General features: G+C 48.6%; 1 protein-coding gene across 1 annotated transcript in view; it reads right to left on the reverse strand.

The window, feature by feature from the left end:
• Nucleotides 1–18,569, reverse strand: part of CACNA1C (calcium channel, voltage-dependent, L type, alpha 1C subunit) — a 231,694-nt gene that overhangs the window by 87,146 nt on the left and 125,979 nt on the right. The window contains exons 16-26 of the mRNA XM_014539424.1: nt 17,820–17,952; nt 14,622–14,751; nt 13,179–13,238; nt 9,213–9,319; nt 6,954–7,041; nt 6,286–6,393; nt 5,424–5,476; nt 4,979–5,125; nt 3,376–3,577; nt 1,660–1,818; nt 929–1,039 (exon numbers count right to left, since the gene is read on the reverse strand). Of these exons, the coding sequence (XP_014394910.1) occupies nt 929–1,039; nt 1,660–1,818; nt 3,376–3,577; nt 4,979–5,125; nt 5,424–5,476; nt 6,286–6,393; nt 6,954–7,041; nt 9,213–9,319; nt 13,179–13,238; nt 14,622–14,751; nt 17,820–17,952 (1,298 nt within the window). The remainder of the gene's footprint in view (nt 1–928; nt 1,040–1,659; nt 1,819–3,375; nt 3,578–4,978; nt 5,126–5,423; nt 5,477–6,285; nt 6,394–6,953; nt 7,042–9,212; nt 9,320–13,178; nt 13,239–14,621; nt 14,752–17,819; nt 17,953–18,569) is intronic.

An 18,569-nucleotide genomic window follows, 5' to 3' on the forward strand; every position in this document is an offset into this window, starting at 1 on the left:
GGAGGCCCCAAAGGCTAGAACCGTGGTCAGCAAACTGCGGCTCACGAGACACATGCTGCTCTTTGGCCCCTTGAGTGTGGCTCTTCCTAAGCCTTAGGAGTACCCTAATTAAATTAATAACAATGTACCTACCTATATAGTTTAAGTTTAAAAAATTTGACTCTCAAAAGAAATTTCAATCGTTGTACTGTTGATATTTGGCTCTGTTGACTAATGAGTTTGTCGACCACTGGGCTAGAATACTGAGCCCTGAGCAAATGCAGCCCTGGCTGGGCTTTTTACAATGGGACTGGTGGTTGATGAAATGGGAGGAGGATAGAACAGAGGCCTGAGTGGATCTGGGGCGCTGGGCCTGGAGAGGTTTGGTTTGCATAGTTTCTTCTAGATCATGTACTGGGGGATGGGCCAGAGACAAAGTGAGAAATGGGAGAGGGAAGAGCATCATCTGCCTCCCCTGGATGGAAAGGCTCAGCTCAGGGGCGAATCTGTGTCCTGTCCCTATCAGCCATGGTCCAGAGTCCAGGGGTCCTCAAACTTTTTAAACAGGGGGCCAGTTCACTGTCCCTCAGACCGTTGGAGGGCCGGACTATAGTTTAAAAACAACAACTATGAACAAATTCCTATGCACACTGCACATATCTTATTTTGAAGTAAAAAAACGAAACGGGAACAAATACAATATTTGTATTTGCATGTGGCCCGCGGGCCGTAGTTTGAGGACCCCTGGTCCAGACCATGAGCTGAGATTCTACTTCAAAGACTTGACCTGGTCCAATCTTGGCAGGTTTAGGAGTTGGAGCATTTATCTATCATCAGAGAAGATATGGCCCTTCACTGATTATTTCTGCCCCTCACTCTCCTTCTTTCGATACTGGTACTCAATCCCTCTAGTGCCTGCACACCAGATGTCTTTTATTCAGAGGCTTACCTTGGGTTTAAAGGCAATGAGCTTCAGAATCATCTCCACAGTGAAGAGGCCAGTGAAGAGCATGTTGAGGATGTTCATGGCCATTTTAAACAGGCAGCTCTGACCGTAGTGCTGAGCGGAGGGAAGAACTGTGAAAACGAGGCAGGGATATCCCTACTCCTCACCACCCTCAACAGAGGTCTTCCTTGAACCATCCACTTCCTGGAAGGCCATCCAGTTCTCTATGGGCAGTCAAGTGGATTCAGGAAATCTTACAAGTTCTTTCTTTCTCTGCCATCTCCGAAAACAGAAGTTGGCAGAGTTCTATGTTCCTGCGTTGATTGGTTATGACAACTTTATGGAGAATCCTGGCACTCAAAAGAGCACTAGCATGAGTTGATCTCCCTGAAGACAGGTAGATGTAGAATCAATTTCCACACACCATGCCTTATTGACCATAATGAACACTTCGAGCTCACCCTCTGTTCTCCATTTCCTCCACTCTCTCCATTTGTTCCAACCTAGGGGCCTATGGATTCCTAGGGTCCCAGAGAGGAGCTCATCCTTGAGAAAGAGAACTTGTCTTTCTCTACCTGGGAGAAGAGGACAGCTCTTCTGGTCTTTCAACCTCCTTTGGCCACCAGGGAGGTGACAAACCAGAGATGCCTGTGCAGCCCTTTTGCACTCCATTTCCTCCCATAGCACTCTCCCCCATGCAGGCATCAAGGGATCAAGGGCCCCCCTGGACTAACCTGCATGGCCAAGCAGATGGTGTTGAGCAGGATGAGGACGAACATCAGGTACTCAAAGTAGGTGGAGTTGACCACATACCACACTTTGTACTGGTGCTGGTTCTTGGGTATGTACCTCCGCAGGGGTCGGGCCTTGAGGGCATATTCTACACACTGACGCTGGGAGGGAGGTAGTTGCGGGGGGGTGGCGGAAATGGGGAGAGAGTGTGGTTAGTTACCTGGATATGTGCAGAGGAGGGTGGGATGTTGATGAAACTATGTCCCTGGGGAGTAGCATTCTCTGGGAATCTGAGAATAATTTATTGCTCTAGCTCATTTATAAGTTTGAGGTATTATTTGAACATTTTTTAGATTTTTCTCTCCCTTAATCAAGGAGATCCATATCTTCTAGTTAATCTCTTTATTAGGCTTAGCTGAGGAGTATGTGTCTCCTTTCAACTCCCAATGCCACTACACTGCTGCCACATAGTTGGCATTTTAGTTCCTATGCCACAGACTCTCTTTGGAGCACTTGTCTGCTCTATTTTTCTTTCTTGTCCTCAACCAATCTTCCTTATTACCAGTGTCCACAGATCAGAAGACCCAGATCATGGATGGTGATGAGATCTTGGGCTAACTAGGTTCTTGGGACTCCAGCAAAGTGCCTATCACTGTGCCCAGAATTTCTTAGCACTGTGCCCAAATTTCCAAGTCTGGAACCGGGGGGTCACTGTAGCCTCTTCTCTTACACACACACCCGCCCCCATATCCAGTCTCTAAGCCTGATCCACCTTATTTCCTCCTAGTCTCTTCATCTCTACTATTGTTAACCTGGTAGTAGATGAGGGTCTAATCACCTTTCATATAAACTTTCTGACTGGTCTCCTTCTTCCCTGTCTTATTACCAACCCAAAGTCCATACAGCAGCCAGAATGATGAGTCTCAACCCAAGATGTTGACATCAAAATCTTTGAGGGGTTCAGCTTGCCTAACGGGTAGAGCTGAGTGTCTTGTGCCATGCTCCTTTCCATAAGCAGACCTGAAGTCACTCAGAGGGGTATATTACTGCATGGACTCTTCCCATGGGGGAACATGGCTGGGCACCTGACCTCGGTGACTGTACACTGCAGCCCACCCTAACAGCTTCATTCCTCACCAATTGCCAGTTCTTGTTCATAGGCTGAGAGAGTATAACATGGTACTGGGCATTACCACAGCACTCCTACTTAAGCCTCTCTCCTGCCCCCACTTCATACACAGGCCTCTGGGTTTTACTAGAGAAACCATTTAATGGTGGTTTTTTAATGCCATGCTCTTCCTAACCCTCAAAACTCTCAGTCCCTCACTGTTCTAGTTTCTTTCCTTTTTATCAATGGGACTAACCTACCATGGGCACTTTCTAATTTGTCAGCTTCTAGATAGGGCACAAGGTTTTCATCCCCTCACACCCCCCTCCCCCAAGTCTATCACAGAGTCTCCTTAAGTAGATACTTAATGAATGATTGTTGGCTGAATGAATGCATTTGGTAGATCTGGGATTAGCATTTCTTTTGCTCAGTCTCCTCCAGAAGACTGGGGAGCCCCATTCTCATTTACAGGAGCAGACAGATGATCTTAGTATCCATATGGATCTCTCTCCTGACCACAGCCTCTCTTCTGGGAGGGCCAACTGCTGTCATTCCTCATGTGGCCCGACTTCCCCTCAATGCCTCGGTCCTCTCCTTCCTAGGAAGCTACCTGGTTCTTGTCCAGCTCACAGTTCTTGTATTCCTGCTCTCCCTGCTCCTGGAAGGTGACGATGACGAAACCCACGAAGATGTTCATCATGAAGAAGGCAATGATGATGATGTAGATGATGAAGAAGATGGAGATCTCCACACGGTAGTTGTATATGGGGCCCTTGTCTTCCGTGTGGGAGTCGATGGAGCGGTACAGCAGCCTGGAAGAGGAGACAGGTCCCACAGAGGGAACTGGAGAAGCAGTGCCACCTCTGCGGAATGATGGCACTGCTGCTCCTAAGGAGTTCAGGGGTGCTGGAAACAGCTCTAGCCTGGAAGTCAGAAGATCTGGGTTCAAGTCCCAGCTATGCCACTTACTGGCCTTGTGACCTTGGGCAAATCACTTAACCTCTTTGAGCCTGAGATTCTTCATCTGTAAAATGAAAACAATAATTCCTGACTTTCCTAACTGGCAAAATAGTTGATATAATGTACATGAAGGTGTTCTGAAACTGTCAAAATTATTTTAATATTTTAATGTAATATGAATCATGGACATTGATTTCAAATACTATAAATATTGGTAAATATTGAAATAGCTTTGCAAACTGACAGAGACTCAGAGGATGTTACAATGAACATAAATCTATCAGAGATCAAACACCCATTTAGATAAAAAGAGTAGGCAACAAAGGACCCAGGCTTATTCAGATCATCAGCAATGGTTTGGCTTTACACTTGGGGGTTTACATGTGTGTGCCATCCATCGGGGCCTGGGCTCTATATCCATCATGCTTGTTCTCCTCTTCCCCTTCTTCTTACCCAGCATAGTACTTGGTTATCCTCCAGGTATTATCAATATTTTACCATATAATAATGGTGATTCTTATCTAAGATCATGTGCTATTGTTGACTTAAAATATGTAGAACTTTCTGACTGTTAGATGATAATTTCACTGGAATACAAAAGTGGGGGAGCAGGTGTCTGTATAAGATGTAGGGAGCACAAGATGGACAAGCTGCCTGGTACGGGTGAGACAGCATAAAGGCTGACCAGCTGGTGGTTTAGGCATGAAGACACTGCCTCTGCAGCGAAGTCTGGACCCACACTTCCATCCCTTTCTTACTTTCCACTATAAATATCAACACACTTTCTCTACGGAGGCTGGGGTAGTCTCATAAAACAGAGACAGCTCTGCCATCTTCACCCGCATTGAGTGCACGCTGGGGGTGATGATCTTGAATCCTGTGGTGACTCAAGGGCCCACAGTGGAGAAACTTTCCCCACACCCCACACCCCACTCCCAGGTGTCATGAGGGTAACCACAGACCCCTATTGTTAGGGCCTCACTCTGAGGCTGGGAAGGAGAACTAAAAGAAGCTCATTTTTGGTTTGAGTTTCTGAAATGTTGACATCTCTAGAAAAAGAAAAGTGTGTGTTTCAGCAGTGATGATGGCCTACAAATTGTTCTAGAAACACAGCCAGACTTCCTGGGTGGGTTGGTGGGGGGGCTCTGGTAAGTGACCTCTGGGAAGGAGTATGGGACAGTAATAAAACTTGGGGACTGTGTGTGAGGACCATGTCCTGGCCTCTGGTATCAGGCCTTGATCTGCATACTCACTCTGGCCACCCCTCAAAGGTGGAGACGGTGAAGAGAGCCATCATGGCTGCCAGGACATTGTCAAAGTCAAACTTGCTGTTCTCCCAGTTGCGGGGCTGGATGATGGGGTGGTCAACCTCCCCGTCCTTGTACGTGATGTAGTTTCCCCTGAGAAAGGAGAAAGTTAGTTGTGGGGGGTCGCTCATCTCCTTTCACACCTGATCCACATGCTCTTGGCATGCTGGGTGGGAGGGAACTAGTTAGGCTTAACACCCTCAGTTCTAGCCATCGGCAGGACCTTCAGCGGGGAGAACCTGGTATGTTGTCTGTGGGATCAGATTATCCCTGAGTAAAAGTCCAGCTCCACTGCTATCTGAGGGAGAATGGCTGTTCCTCCTCTCACACCAAGCCACCAACCTCCCGAGTTACCCAGCCTAGATGCTGGCTCCCGCAAGCCCGCACTCACTTGCATTCCGCCTCCGTCTGCTTGGAACTGTCTGAACAGGTGTAGAGCTTTCCCTGGAAGGCAGAAGAAGGAAGGGGTTGGAGATGTTCATTAATCAATGAATTAATCAGAAATGATCATCCCAGCACCATGCTAGGGAGGTTGGGACAACAAGTGTGAGGGGAGCAGCGTCTAGGTGGGCAGACCTGAGTCACAGATATAAAGCAGTCAGAGCCCGAGAACCACTATAATTCAAAAAAGGGAGCTCCAATTGTGAGTGCCGGACTCTGAAGGAGGTCTTGTGGGGAAGAGAGCGGTGGAGCTGGGCTTGGAGGGATGACTGGGTGGGAGGAAATCCGTGGAAGTTTAATTGGTGGGTAGGAGAGGGGGGAAGAATGCTTCCAATGGGAGAAGCACAGAGATAAAAGGATTACGGCAGAAAAGAGTGGAAACCAAGGACACTGGGCTCCCTGGACCTGGGGGGCTTCTCAGGAAGCAGTGAGAGAGGACGTGGACAGAGGCAGGGCAGTTTGATGCCACTGCAGGTTTTACGCAGGTGCCTCACACAGGTTTCTGAGCATAGGAGTCTGTCTCCCTTTACTGCCAGAAGCAGGGGCAGGACCTGAAGGGCAGGCAGCACCTAGAGGCCAAAAGGTCTTTGCCTGGTGGGGCAATGCCTCCTTCCAAGCCTGTCCCTTTTCTGGTCTGGGAGCTGAGGGCAGGGTGACCTTCATCCCAAGCCCAGCATAGTACTTGGTTATCCTCCAGGTATTATGGCTGGGCACCTGCCCCCCACCCCCCAGGCCACAGTCCTCTTCTGGCTGTATGTGCCAGGTCCCCTTCCTAGGAACGCTGACAGGAGAAGGAAGAGCCAAGGTCTTACCTTGAAGAGCTGGACCCCGATGCAGGCGAACATGAACTGCAGCAGCGTGGTGACAATCACGATGTTCCCGATGGTGCGGATGGCCACGAACACACACTGGACCACATGCTGCAGATGGAGAGAAGGCGGGCGGGGGAGTGGTGTCGGGAAATGCCTGTAGCCTGGGCTTCTTTGGCAAAGCACAGGCCCCTCCGAGGAGGCAGCACGGCAGCCCCTTGGCCACAGTGAGGAACTCAGACTCAAAGAGGCAAAGCACCTTCCCCTTTCCAGGGTCACACGGGAGGGAGCCCAGTGGCACACAAAGGCCCCTTTGGGCTCTAGGTAACCACAGGGACATAAGCCCCACTCTCTTCCTAATTCCTAGGGTAGGAATACAGGGACCTCATCACCATCTGGGCACTGGGTTTGTGTGTGGGTCTCCTTTTTGCAGAAGTGTTGCTGAGGAGTTCAGATTTTGAGTGGCTGCCTGTCATTGTTCTTAAAGGGGGAGTGGAGAAGCAGCAGGAGAGTGCAGGCTCCAACAGGGCAGCCACTGGAGCCCACACTACCTCCCCCCTGCAGCCCACCCCTCACCACAGCTTAGCTCCCCGCTGCAGCCCACAGGCTGGCTGCTGCTGCGGGGGTGGGGGGCGGGGGTGTTGGTGGCTCCCGCTCAGCCCCCCTCTCACCTTTAGCCCCTTGGCTCGGTTGATGGCTCTCAGGGGCCTGAGTACACGCAGAACTCGCAAGATCTTTACAACATTGATCGCACTGGACCTGGGAGAGAAGCAGGGCAGGGAGTGAGCTTCTTGTGTTTTTGGCAAAGCAGCAAAGAATGTGGTGAGGAGTGTCCTGGCAGGTAACCCAGCAAACCTGTTAATGTGATGGGCCTTTCTCATCCTGGGACCCTCTCTACTCTCTACTCCCGGCTCCCACCCCATGAGGACCTGAGGCTTGCCTGCCCGGACTACCTGTGGGTAAGTAATATGAAAAGCAGCTCACCAGGACTCACTAGCAACATCACCTGCCACCCAGGGGCCTTTAGAGCCATCGGAGACACAGCGCGGGCCACGCAGACCTGGGGTCTAACCCAGCTCTGCCACGCACCAGCCGCGTCACTGAGGATCAATGCCCTAACTTTTCTGGGCCCTAGTTTTTTCACCTGTAAAATTGGGTAGTAATCACTTCGTAAGGTTGTTGCAAGGACTGAGTGAGGTGTGAGTGGTCTAGTGTATGAACTGAATACATGGCAGCTTTATTATGAGGGCTGAGGAAGACATGGCTGAACTTGAAGAAACACTACACAAATGGCGGCACTTCAGGCGGGTGGCAAAAGGTGGAGGGCATGGGCAGGAGATACCATGCTCATCTCTAAACATGTCCTCGGTGGCTGCCCCGTACACTTATATGTAAAACTTCTGGCTCATAGCAGTCAGGAGGAATGGGTTCTATCTAGCAGGTCCTGCACACCTTGAAGAACTTCAGGAATCTCTGGCCACTGTTGTTCCCTAACGAATAGGAGGTCCCAGGGACCCAGTCCCCACCAGCCCAGGTGGCCTGTTCACCACACCAGCTCGTCAGCTCGGGGAGCAACTCTGAGGTGTGTCCTAACCCTCACACGCTAACCGCTAACCGTCTGATTGAGATAATCCCTCTGGCTTTTGGAGAGCCTTAGACCCACCTTGGGACCTAAACAACGCGTGAGGCAGGTAAGTGCTAACTTCATTCTTCAGGTGGTCAGGCTGATGTGCTCGTGGGTCAGGGGTGGGGGCGGCGGCAGAGAGAGCTGATTTCTCTGGTTCTCAGCTCTTTCATTCCAAAGGATTCAAAGGACATCCCTATCTATATGGTATCTGAGGGAGGGAGTCCGTTTGCACTGAATCACAATGGGAGGGATTTAAAGGTCAGATGGGAAAAGCACAGACTAAAGCAGGGAGTCCTTGGTTCAAGGTTAAACGATGACTTCGTGGTAGTGCTGGGTTAGAATCCAGACCCGCAGGCTTGCAGACAGACAGTGGTGGGTCAGATAATTGGTGACCAGAGGGGAGAGTCTCATGCCTAACACCCCCACTCCATGCTTTCTGGGTTGACCTTGAAAACACCCGTGGGAGGGGAGACTCAGGGTCGTTTTCTTTGCCCTCAGTGTGACCTTGGGTATGTCTCACAATGTCCTGAACCTCAGTTTTGCTGTCTATAAACTGGGGGTAACAGTACTTGCCCTGCCCACCTTGTAGGTTTGTGTGGGGAATGTTGGTGAAAGTGCCTGGGAAGTTAAAGGGCAGGATTAGCACTATTAGCTGATACAATGTGAGAGAAACTTGTAATCAGATTCTTTTAAACCTGAGCAAGTTTGCAAACTTGGTTGTACGATGGAACCCTCTGGAGAGCTTTTAACAATCTTAAAGCCCAGGCTGAACCCCAGAACAGTTAAATAAAAAACTCTGGGGCACATGTCTTTTTAAAAGTTACTTAGGTGATTCACTGTGTAGCCAAGATTGAGAACCCTCCCTTGCTCCCTCCCTCTCTCTCTCACCAGGTGCTTTGACTGGAGAGGAGAGAGGAAGGGAGGGAGAATGGGCTGGAGACCAGGGCAGATCAGGGCAATGACAGGCCCTTGGAGCTGAGGGCACCCAAAGGCCCTGGGCACATGGTGGGGGGACAGGAAGGCACTAGAGCCTTTCTTCTCATTATAACGGGGCCTGGCCCTGCCTGCCATGGAAAGCTCCAGGCATTTATATGTGTTCTTGCGGGATCAACACACCCCAAGTGTCACACCATGAGGACAGGACATGGGCACAAGAAATCAAAGCCGCCATGTTGTACAGTCAGAGGCCCCACCCCATTCACACCGCAGATCCATGGATGGGTGCGGGGGGCCCTGCAGACTCTTCATGTCCTGACACCCATTCCTAGTTGCATGCCCTCACGGCTGAGGGGGTCCTACTCACTGGATGCCAAAGGAGATGAGGGACACGCTGACCACTAGCAGGTCCAAGATGTTGAAGTAGTTCCGGCAAAAGGAGCCCTTGTGCAGGAAAGCCCCATAAGCAGTCATCTGCAGGGAGGCACAGAGAAACACCCGCATGAGTGGTGCCCGTCCAAGCTTCAGAGACCCCCCCACCCTGCCCTCCCACAGCACCCCGAAGAGCAGTGAGGGGACAGAGGGCTGGGGGGTAGGCAAGACTGGAGAAGGAGATACAGTGTCAAGAAAAGGGTTCTGCAACCATTTATACAACCACCAAAGAATCCCAAGCCCAGGGGCTATCAGTGTCTCCTACCTAGCAGGCAATGCTAGACTCTTCAATCCTATATTTGAAGCCCTTTCAAATCAGGCCGCCAGCCCTTTCCCATTTTCTACTGTTCCTCATCCAATAGCCGTGGCTCCAGCCCCGAGGGGCCCTTTGCTGATGCTATGCTGACCAGGTTTTCCAACCTCCTCTCAAAATTCCACTGACATCGGAACCAGCTTAGGACACTAGGCATCTGGGGGGAGGAGGTGTGCCCAGGAAGGTCACAGCCATCCTGGTTTCCTGGGACTTCCCAGTTCAGTTCTGAAAGAATGGGTCCCTCAGTCTCAGGCAGATTGGAACAGGTGGGCCTCTACTGCCCAGTGAGAAGATCTGCCAGTAGCTCTGGCACTGAGCCTCCCTCAAACTGCCTCTGATCTGGGCCACGCATTCTAAACTCAGTCGCCGTCTTGCTGCTAGACTGTGTGTCCTTCAAGGGCCAGAGCTGTGTCCAGAGGGGCCGTGTGGTGCGTGTTAAAGATCACAGGCTCTAAAGTCAGGCCGCCTGGGTTTAAATCCCAACCCTATTGTATTTTATTTGTGAGGCCTTGGCAAGTTACTAACTATTCTGTGTTTCAGTTTCATCATCTAAGAAATGGGGAGACTGATAATATCTCCCCTATAGGGCTACAAGTTCCAGTTGAGCTATTGTATGTAAATCACTTAGAACAGTATCCTGCTGGTAGTCAGTGCTGTGTGCATGCTGGGCTCAGAGAGCTTGGATTTGAATTCTGGATTCTTTCTGCACAATGGAAGTTCAGTTTCCTCATCGATAAAGTGGGTGCACGATTCCCTGCCTCCCTGAGGCACATACTACGTACGGAAAACCACGTGAAACCAAAAGGGAACATGTGGACTGATGAGTATTATCAGTACTGGCTGTTATTACCTCTCTCAGAGCTTGGTATAAAGCCACTGTAGGTGCTCAGCAAATAGCCTTTCTAATTGTGTTGACCTGAATTAAGGGTTTCCAGGTGAAGGGCTGTGAAAGGCCACGGGCCACAAAACATCAGACAAAGGGAAGCTTTGGAAGCTGCTGGCTGAGAGGCCGAGCGGCTCCCTGGTCACCGGGTCCAGTTCATCCCTTTGGAGCAGAGCATGCCCAGGGCAGCACGTCTGCAGAGCGGTCCCAAGCAAACACAGGGGGAATGAGCAAAAATAGCTCTTGCAACCTAATTCTTTCCATTTATCTCTTGCCACAGGGGGTCACAGGGGATGCAGACACCTGTGTCCTGCAATCGTTTCTTGAAGTGGGCAGGTTATATAAAAGGTGGCAGGGGAATAGAGTCGGAGATCTCTCCCAGAGGCTACCATCTGGAGGGGCTCGCTGCCCCTCTCGTTGAGGATTTGGGACCCCAGAGAGCGGACTTGGGTGGCTCCCATGGTTCATGTTAACCAAAGTGCTCTGTGCCTGCTGAAGGCTGAGCACCTCCCTAGCCACCCCCTCCCCCGCCCCCCACCCTCTCATCTTAGAGAAGGTGCTGGGTATTGTGAGGACGCTCTGAGCTCCAACAGAGCCATCTGCATCCAGGGGAAAGCATGCCTCCCTCCGGTGGACGCTGGGCTCAGAGCGCCAGCTCTGTCCTTTGATTTGGGTTCCAGTTTTGTCAGAGCCACTGCTTGGGAAAAGCCACTGCTGGGCATTTTCAGCCCAAAGAGAGAAAAGCAGCGGGACACAGGGCCACTGACTCTGAGCTGGAAGGGCAGGAAGGCCCCTCTGTCCAGCCACGGGCGACCCACCACTTCTGGAGCCAGCAATTCTAGTTCCCAACTGCATCTCACCTTTTATCATTTCTGCTCATTTGTCCTGGTTCCAGCTCCTCCCTCCTCTATGTGACAGGCCTTTGCATCGTTCAGGCCAACTGTTGTGTCCTACAAGCCTTTTTTCTTTAAGGCCAAAACCCCCCAGTCTTTCACCTGCTCCTGGGACTAAATGTCCCTCTTGATGACTGTCATTGTCTGTGCCAGTGGCAGGACGCCAGGCCTTCAGCCAGGCAGAGGCCCGTGGAAGGTGGTGCAGGGAAGTGCGCTGGGGCTGGGATTTATATCTGCAAGCACACTGGGTAGAGAGTAGAAGAGGCAGAGGGGAAGGCAAGGAAGGTCTTGCCATGACAGTGCCTGTGCAGTGAGCTCTCACTCCTGTTTGTGAAATGTTTAGGCACAACAGCGCCACTGAAACCCCCAGGGAGGCTCTGCAGAGGGCGCTGAGAACTTCTGGTCACAGGAGAGGATTTGGGGATTTTGTGTGCCTCCCTGAGTCTGAAAATATCAGCTCTTCCTGGAAGGGGGCTCTGCAGCACCCCTCCCAGTGCAGCCAGCACCCCTCGGGCCCCTCTCCTCACCCCCAGAACCGGGACCTGGAGGATCCACTCTGCTGAGTAGAGAGAAAACCCCAGAAACAGTCTTGTTAGCTGGAACCAGGGACCGAAGCTGGGTCTGAACGGGGGGGGGAAAAAAAAGGCACAGAACTGCCCAACCCAAACTAACTGGAAAAGACAGAGCTTGTTCTGTACGTGACAGGCTGGGTCAGGCCGTGGGAGTTCCACCAGGAGCAGGGGCTGGGGCTGCCCTCACAGGGCCAGGTTGGACGTTGGTTTGCACCAGCCACCTGAAGGGTGGAAAGGGAGCCTGGCCCCTTGGGAGGAGCATCCCTTGGGAGGCTTTGACCCTTCGGTGGGGGGCTGTTTGGGGTCAGGGTAAATCCCCTACGTCTCGGATGAACTGGAGTGGCGATGCATTGGTTAGAGGCTCAGAAGTATACTGGGTAAACTTAGAAATCAGAATAAAATAAAACGTAAGTAATCTATGAGTTATGTATTAATATAATTAATATAAATAATAAGAAAAAACTTGGAAATAATGTGCCTCATCCCAGTGCTGCGCGGAGGCGGGCTGTGGATTCTGCAGATGAGCTGCCTGCACCTGGGGCTGCTGGCGGCCTGAGCCCTCATGTCTGGGCCCTGGGGCCTGGGTGCTCCAGCTTCTTTCAGCACTTGGCTCTCACCCCCTGTGCTTAGCTCTCCAGTATAACTCTCCCTCCTCAGGGCAAGGGGCATTGCCACAAAGCTTTCTGGCAGGTAACCGAGGCTGCAGGAGTGATCTAATCTAGAGTTGTCTATCAGAACTCACTGGAGAGTCTGGCCCCAAATCTTGTGTTGGGCCCACATGTCTGCTGCAAGGACTGAGGAGTTGATGATGGGCATCAAAGAAGGTAGCCAAAGCGACCCTGCCATGGCCCGGAGCTTCCCCACCACTGGAGTTTGTGTGGCATCTCCTCAGGGCAGGAGGAGGTCCAAGCAGGGTCAGTCATCAATTGCCCACAGACGGTGTGTGGGGCATGTGCAGGAGTGTGGGGGCACTGCTGGCGGGCACAGGGCCAGACCTGGTGACAGGACAGCCCAGTAGGTGACACTGGCAGCCAAATGCCAGGCTGGGAGGAGGCAGGTGTGGGAATGGGGGTGGGGTTCCTCTGGCTTCTGAGCCTTAGCAAGGCGCTAGCACAATGTCAGGGCCACTAATTCTTCTGATTTCAGGCTTGAGAGTAAAAGAAACAAGAGGAAAGAGACAGGCAGGCAGGGCAGAGACAGAGAAAGAGACAGAGAGAATGCATTTCTCAGGTAGCATTACCTTAAGGATAATTTCTAATGTAAAGATACTAGTGAAGACATAGTCTGCATTGCCTAGGATCTGAAAAATAAGCACAATTGAATTAGTGGCTCAGAGAGGGAACGGACAGCAACAGGTGCACGTGTGTTAGAGACAGACAGTGGCAGAGAGCTAGTGCCCCGGAGGAGGACAGGAGGTGCAGGGGGAGGGGTGGGCTTTACCTTCAGAGCAATTTCAATGGTGAAAATGGTAGTAAAAACAATATCAAAATAATACAGAATCTGTAAAACAAAGAGAAACGGAGTGGGAACGGGGAGGGAAGGGATAGGCAGGATGGGGGAGCGGTCAGTGGCTGTTCACCAGGAAAGGAATTGCTTCAAACCACGACAGACGCCGCGTGAGCCTTTCCACATGGAGACAAAGGCAAACAAGTTAGGAGCTGAGTGGCACACACACAGCACTGGACCCTGAAGTGGGCTGGCCTCAGGCAGCTGGTGGCTCTGGATGGAGTCCCCAGATGTGTGAAGGGAGCTCAGGGCAGGCCTCAGCTTGTCCCAAGTCTCTACAGCATCTTGATGCTTTTCTCATTAATCCAATCCTTACAAACCCAAATCAGTCCACTGAGACAACAACTTGTCAAAAGGACAGCAAATAGGGTTTGCTTGTTTGCTTTTGCAAGAAGATGCAAAGTGCTTAACTGACATTGGTGTGGCTTGGCCAGCTTTCCATGTTGGTGGGAGTGTGTCCTCTGGGGCACAGGAGGTGCATCCTCCAGGGGAGGCCCACCCAGGCTGGGGCAGGCTGTATGGTTTCACATTTTATTCCTCCTCAGTGGATCGGAGCGAGGCCCAATACCTTTCCCAGTAGAAATGCTCTGAACCAAGCAGGACCACCAAGTGGTTTGCGTGGACATGCCTTTAGATTGGTAGGCCCCTGTCTTCATGCCCACTTGGTTGAGATTTGTTTTGAGGCTTTGAGATACAGCAATGCTTATTTTTGATTTTAATGTTGTTCATCGGAGCCTTGAGTGGGCCTCCAAGTTTAGTTCTACTCCATAGGAGGCCACAGAAGCTCTCTTTTATTTAAGGTCAGCCTTATCATTGGCAGCTGTCTGCAGTGCTCCTGTCTCCCTCATGATTAGGACTGGTCAGAGTATCCTGGGAGCAAGTCAGGATCAGTGGATATTTTTTTTATTAAGTTTACAGGAAACCAGGGGACATCCACAGGGCAATGAAAGTCCTGACCTTTGCCCATCAGGCCAGCCTGAGGTATCTGGGTACATGTTCTCTTACTTGTGGTCCTTATATGATTTCTACCAAAGCCTTAATCTTGTAAAGAACTGTTTATTTGACTATGAGATTTGGAGTTGGACTCCTGACTGAACGATGAGGCCAGCGACAGAAGCTGTGGGCCCAGTCACGTTTCCGGGAGGAAGGGGTGCAGAGAACTAACGGGAATGCATACATGGTTCCTGAAGGAGGTGTGCTGGACCGGGTCCTCCGCAGCCAGGGAAATGCTGCTGAGCAGGATGAAGAAGAGGATCAGGTTGGTGAAGATCGAGTCATTGACAATGCGGTGGCACTGGAGGCGAAACCTGCATGGGGAGGAGAGAGAAGAGATGCATGTCAGGAGGTCAAGGAAAGCAGCTCCCTGGGTCTCGGGAGCCACAGCTCCTCTCAGTGTGCAGAAGGTGCGCCAGTTGGGGGAGGGGGTTCTTCAGCCTGAAGTCTTACTTGCTGGGTGACGGCAGCCCCGGCACCCCCACTACGAGGCACGTCTGCACAGAATGCTGCCTTCTAAAGCTCTTTCACTGATAGCAAGCTTTGACATTTTATAGGGTTACATCTGAGGCCTCTGTGAATTTCTAAACTTTCAAATACTGTTATGACCTTAACAACTGGCTTTTGTTGGGAGACTTCTTTCCCCATTATTAAAAAAAACACACCCCACTTTGAGATCTACTTCATGTTTTTATGTATAGGGAACAACAGAGCCACCCAGAGACGTGGATGCTGAGAGGATGGCGGAACCTACACTCTACGGAGGCGATTTACTCTGTGTGATAGCTTCACGGTGTATCGTTCAATTCCACACCTCAGCACAATTACAAAGAACTACTACACACATGGATCTCTGGGCTCACACTGATAGTACCACAAGTGCTAAAGCCTCCAATGCCAAGGGTGTTTTATGTACTATCTTATCGTGACGGTTTGAAAGGTGATATGGGGGATATCATCGTTTTCATTTGGTAAATAAAAACAATGCAACCCAAGAAGGAGAGGCTTGCCCAGAAATGTAACCTGTAGAGTGAGGGCTTGAAACCAGGCCTCAGACCTCGGCTCCTGGCATGTGGTTGACTAAATGCTCTGAAAGACCTTACTGCTGCAGAAGCACCAAACGCTGGAAAGGACAACCTCTTCGAGACAATTCTGGTTTCATGAGAGTTCAGAGGAGTCTGCAATGATCATCCCCTTCAAACAAACAAACAAATCCTCCAACCTGGGGTCTGTGTGATAGGGAGGCAGGAGGGCAGAGCTGCCTGAGGATAGATGCCAGTAGCAGCACTGCTATCAGGAAGCTTCATTTCAAGCCAGAAATATCTGGAAAAAAGCTGCCCCAATAGTAATTAAGGTCACCAATTAATATGAGGTATTGAGATAACAATCAAGGATCATTAAACATACAAGATAAGCCACTAAGGTGGAAAATCAGAAAAAAACAATAAATAAATAAGTGATTTAGACTCCCCCCTGCCAAAGACTTTGAATATTAAAAATATCAGAAACAAAATATAGGACAACTATATTTGAAATATTTAATGAAATAAAGGACTTGATCACAAAGATGATGAATTAATAGGTAAGTGTTAGATATAGACAGATGAATCTGTAAAATCAAGCAACAAATGGAACTGCTTGAAATAAAAAAAAAGAATATAACAGTCAATATAAAAACTAATTTAGCACAAAGTTAAAGAGAGAATTAAGAAACTGGAAGATATAGCTGAAAAAATTACCAGCATACCAAAATAGAGATAAGGAGATGAAAGGTATGCAAGACTCATTAAGAGATAGAGTAGGCAGATGAGAAGGTCTAACATACGTCTAATTAGAGTACCAGAAGGAGAGAATAGAGAGAATGAGAACGGGCAATATTTAGAGTGATGGCTGCAATTTTTCAAGAATTAGCAATTATTATTTTAATCTTCAATATCATTCAAGAACTGAAGAAAAATATAAATCCATATACTTAGGAAGCATAACATATTCCAAGCAAGATAAGTAGAAAAAAGTCCATGTCTAGACACATGGTAGTAAATCTGCACATCAAAGGCAACAAACAGATGGTAAAAGCAGCTAGAAATAAGGGGAGATTACCTACAAAGAAATGATAGTAGGAATTAGGCATAACAGCTAATTATACAGTGGAATAATTCATCTAACATGCTGAGGGACAAAACCTGTCAATTTAAAATTGTGTACACAGCAAAACTATTTTTAAGAGCAAAAAATGATAAAGACAATTATTACATGCTCTCACTCAAATGTGGAATCAAATGAACAAAATAAACTGATGAACAATATAGATCCAGAGACATAGAAGCATGGAACAGACTGACTAATCTCAGAGGGAAGGGAGGAGAGGGGGCAGGAAGGGATTAACCAAAGAACTTATATGCATATATGCATAACTCATAGACACAGACAATACTGAGGTGAAGGCCTTCGGGGAGCGGGTACAAGGTGGAGGGGATCAATGGGGAAAAAATGGGGACATCTGTAACACTTTCAACAATAAAGATAAGTTAAAAAAAACCTGATTGATGAAAACTAACATGTGTACATGTCTAAATACATGGATGAAAACTGAAAACTTAAAAAATAAAATAAAAGAGTCAAATTTCAGTATAAAAAATGAAAACAATTATATAGATAAACGAAGGCCAAATGAATTTATCATACAGGAACTACAGGAACTTCTAAAGAATGTACTTTAGGAGACCTGAAACTAATATAATATTATATGTCAACTGTAATTGAAAAGTAAAAAAAAAAAAAGTGCAATTTAAAAAAAGAAGCAAAGAATGTACTTTAGGAAGAAAAAACATGATTGCAGAAGGATGGACTGGTAAGTTGTATGTAAATCCAAATATATACTGCCTATATAATAATACTGTTATTGACAATAATGTCTAACTTCAGGATTAAATACTAATCAACAATAACACGTAAGGCAGGAGGGGTTGAGAGGAGTTAAAATAATTGAACTTCCTTTTATTTTGCAAGAAGTTAAGGATATCTTGCACAAAGTTAAAGATCTTGTTAGCTTTAGAGTTTAAGTTAAATAGACTTACTAATTACCAAGAATAATCACTAAAAGACTAAAAATAGGATTTACGTATTTCAAAAAATGAAGAGAAAAATAAACACAGGCCTTCTGATTTAGAATACAGAACTCTTTTCCCTAAAAAGAGATAAGGGGCAGATTACCTAAAATGAGTGTAGGAATGCCAGCTAACTGTACAGTGGAATAATATATTTAACATGCTGAATAAATATATTTAACAAAACCAGTCCCTCTCTTCACACAAGTTGTGTGAGCTGGCGGTCCTGGAGCCTGGAGAGAGCAGAGTCCACCTTCCCCACTATTCTCACACACCTGTTGCTGGGGCTGAAGATGAAAAATGCACTGGCTTCAGGCATGGGCACTGCCTTTTCCTTGAGGTGCAGCTCCGAGAGTGGGCGTGGGCGTGGGCCCACGGGCATCTCAGGCTCCTCCTCATCCTCCTCTCCTGAAAGAAAAAAAGCACCTTCTAAATAACTCCATTTACTTTCACCACTGTGCTGCCTACTTCAGATGCCTTCCTACTGACAAGAATCAAGACATCATTTGTATTTCTGAAAACATGAGGTACAAACCAAGACAGACACTCCGCTTTCTCCCCGTGGGCACCGCTGGAATTCATCTATGTTAGAGAAAGACTTTCCTGGCAGCACCTGATAAGGGGGTTGTAAGTAGGGTGACTGACTCATGCTGGTTTTCCCAGAACTGTACTGGTTTTTAAACTGGTTTTTTAAATCATGATATTTACAAATGAAATTAAAGTAAGGATTTTAAGTTTCTGCCTAGCTGTTTGTTTTCCTTTCACTTTTGCTCCAGATAATCCAACACTTTCTTATTCACGATAATTTGGTAACAGGTAATTTAATGATTATCTTAATCATTTGTGTTTATAGAAAAACATATTTACTAGTGTTGTGCTTTCCTAAGTTCCTCACGAGGAACTTCGCGTGCTCTTTCACCTGCAACAGTCCACCCGGGCACCTGCTCTGACCTGGCCCGGCCCCTTTGTTCTCTCTGCTACAGGCTCCTTCCGGCTCCTCCTCAGAAAAGCGCATTCCACTTCAG

This window comes from Myotis brandtii, unplaced genomic scaffold (genome assembly GCF_000412655.1).
Source record: "Myotis brandtii unplaced genomic scaffold, ASM41265v1 scaffold216, whole genome shotgun sequence".
Classification (NCBI taxonomy): Eukaryota; Metazoa; Chordata; class Mammalia; order Chiroptera; family Vespertilionidae; genus Myotis; species Myotis brandtii.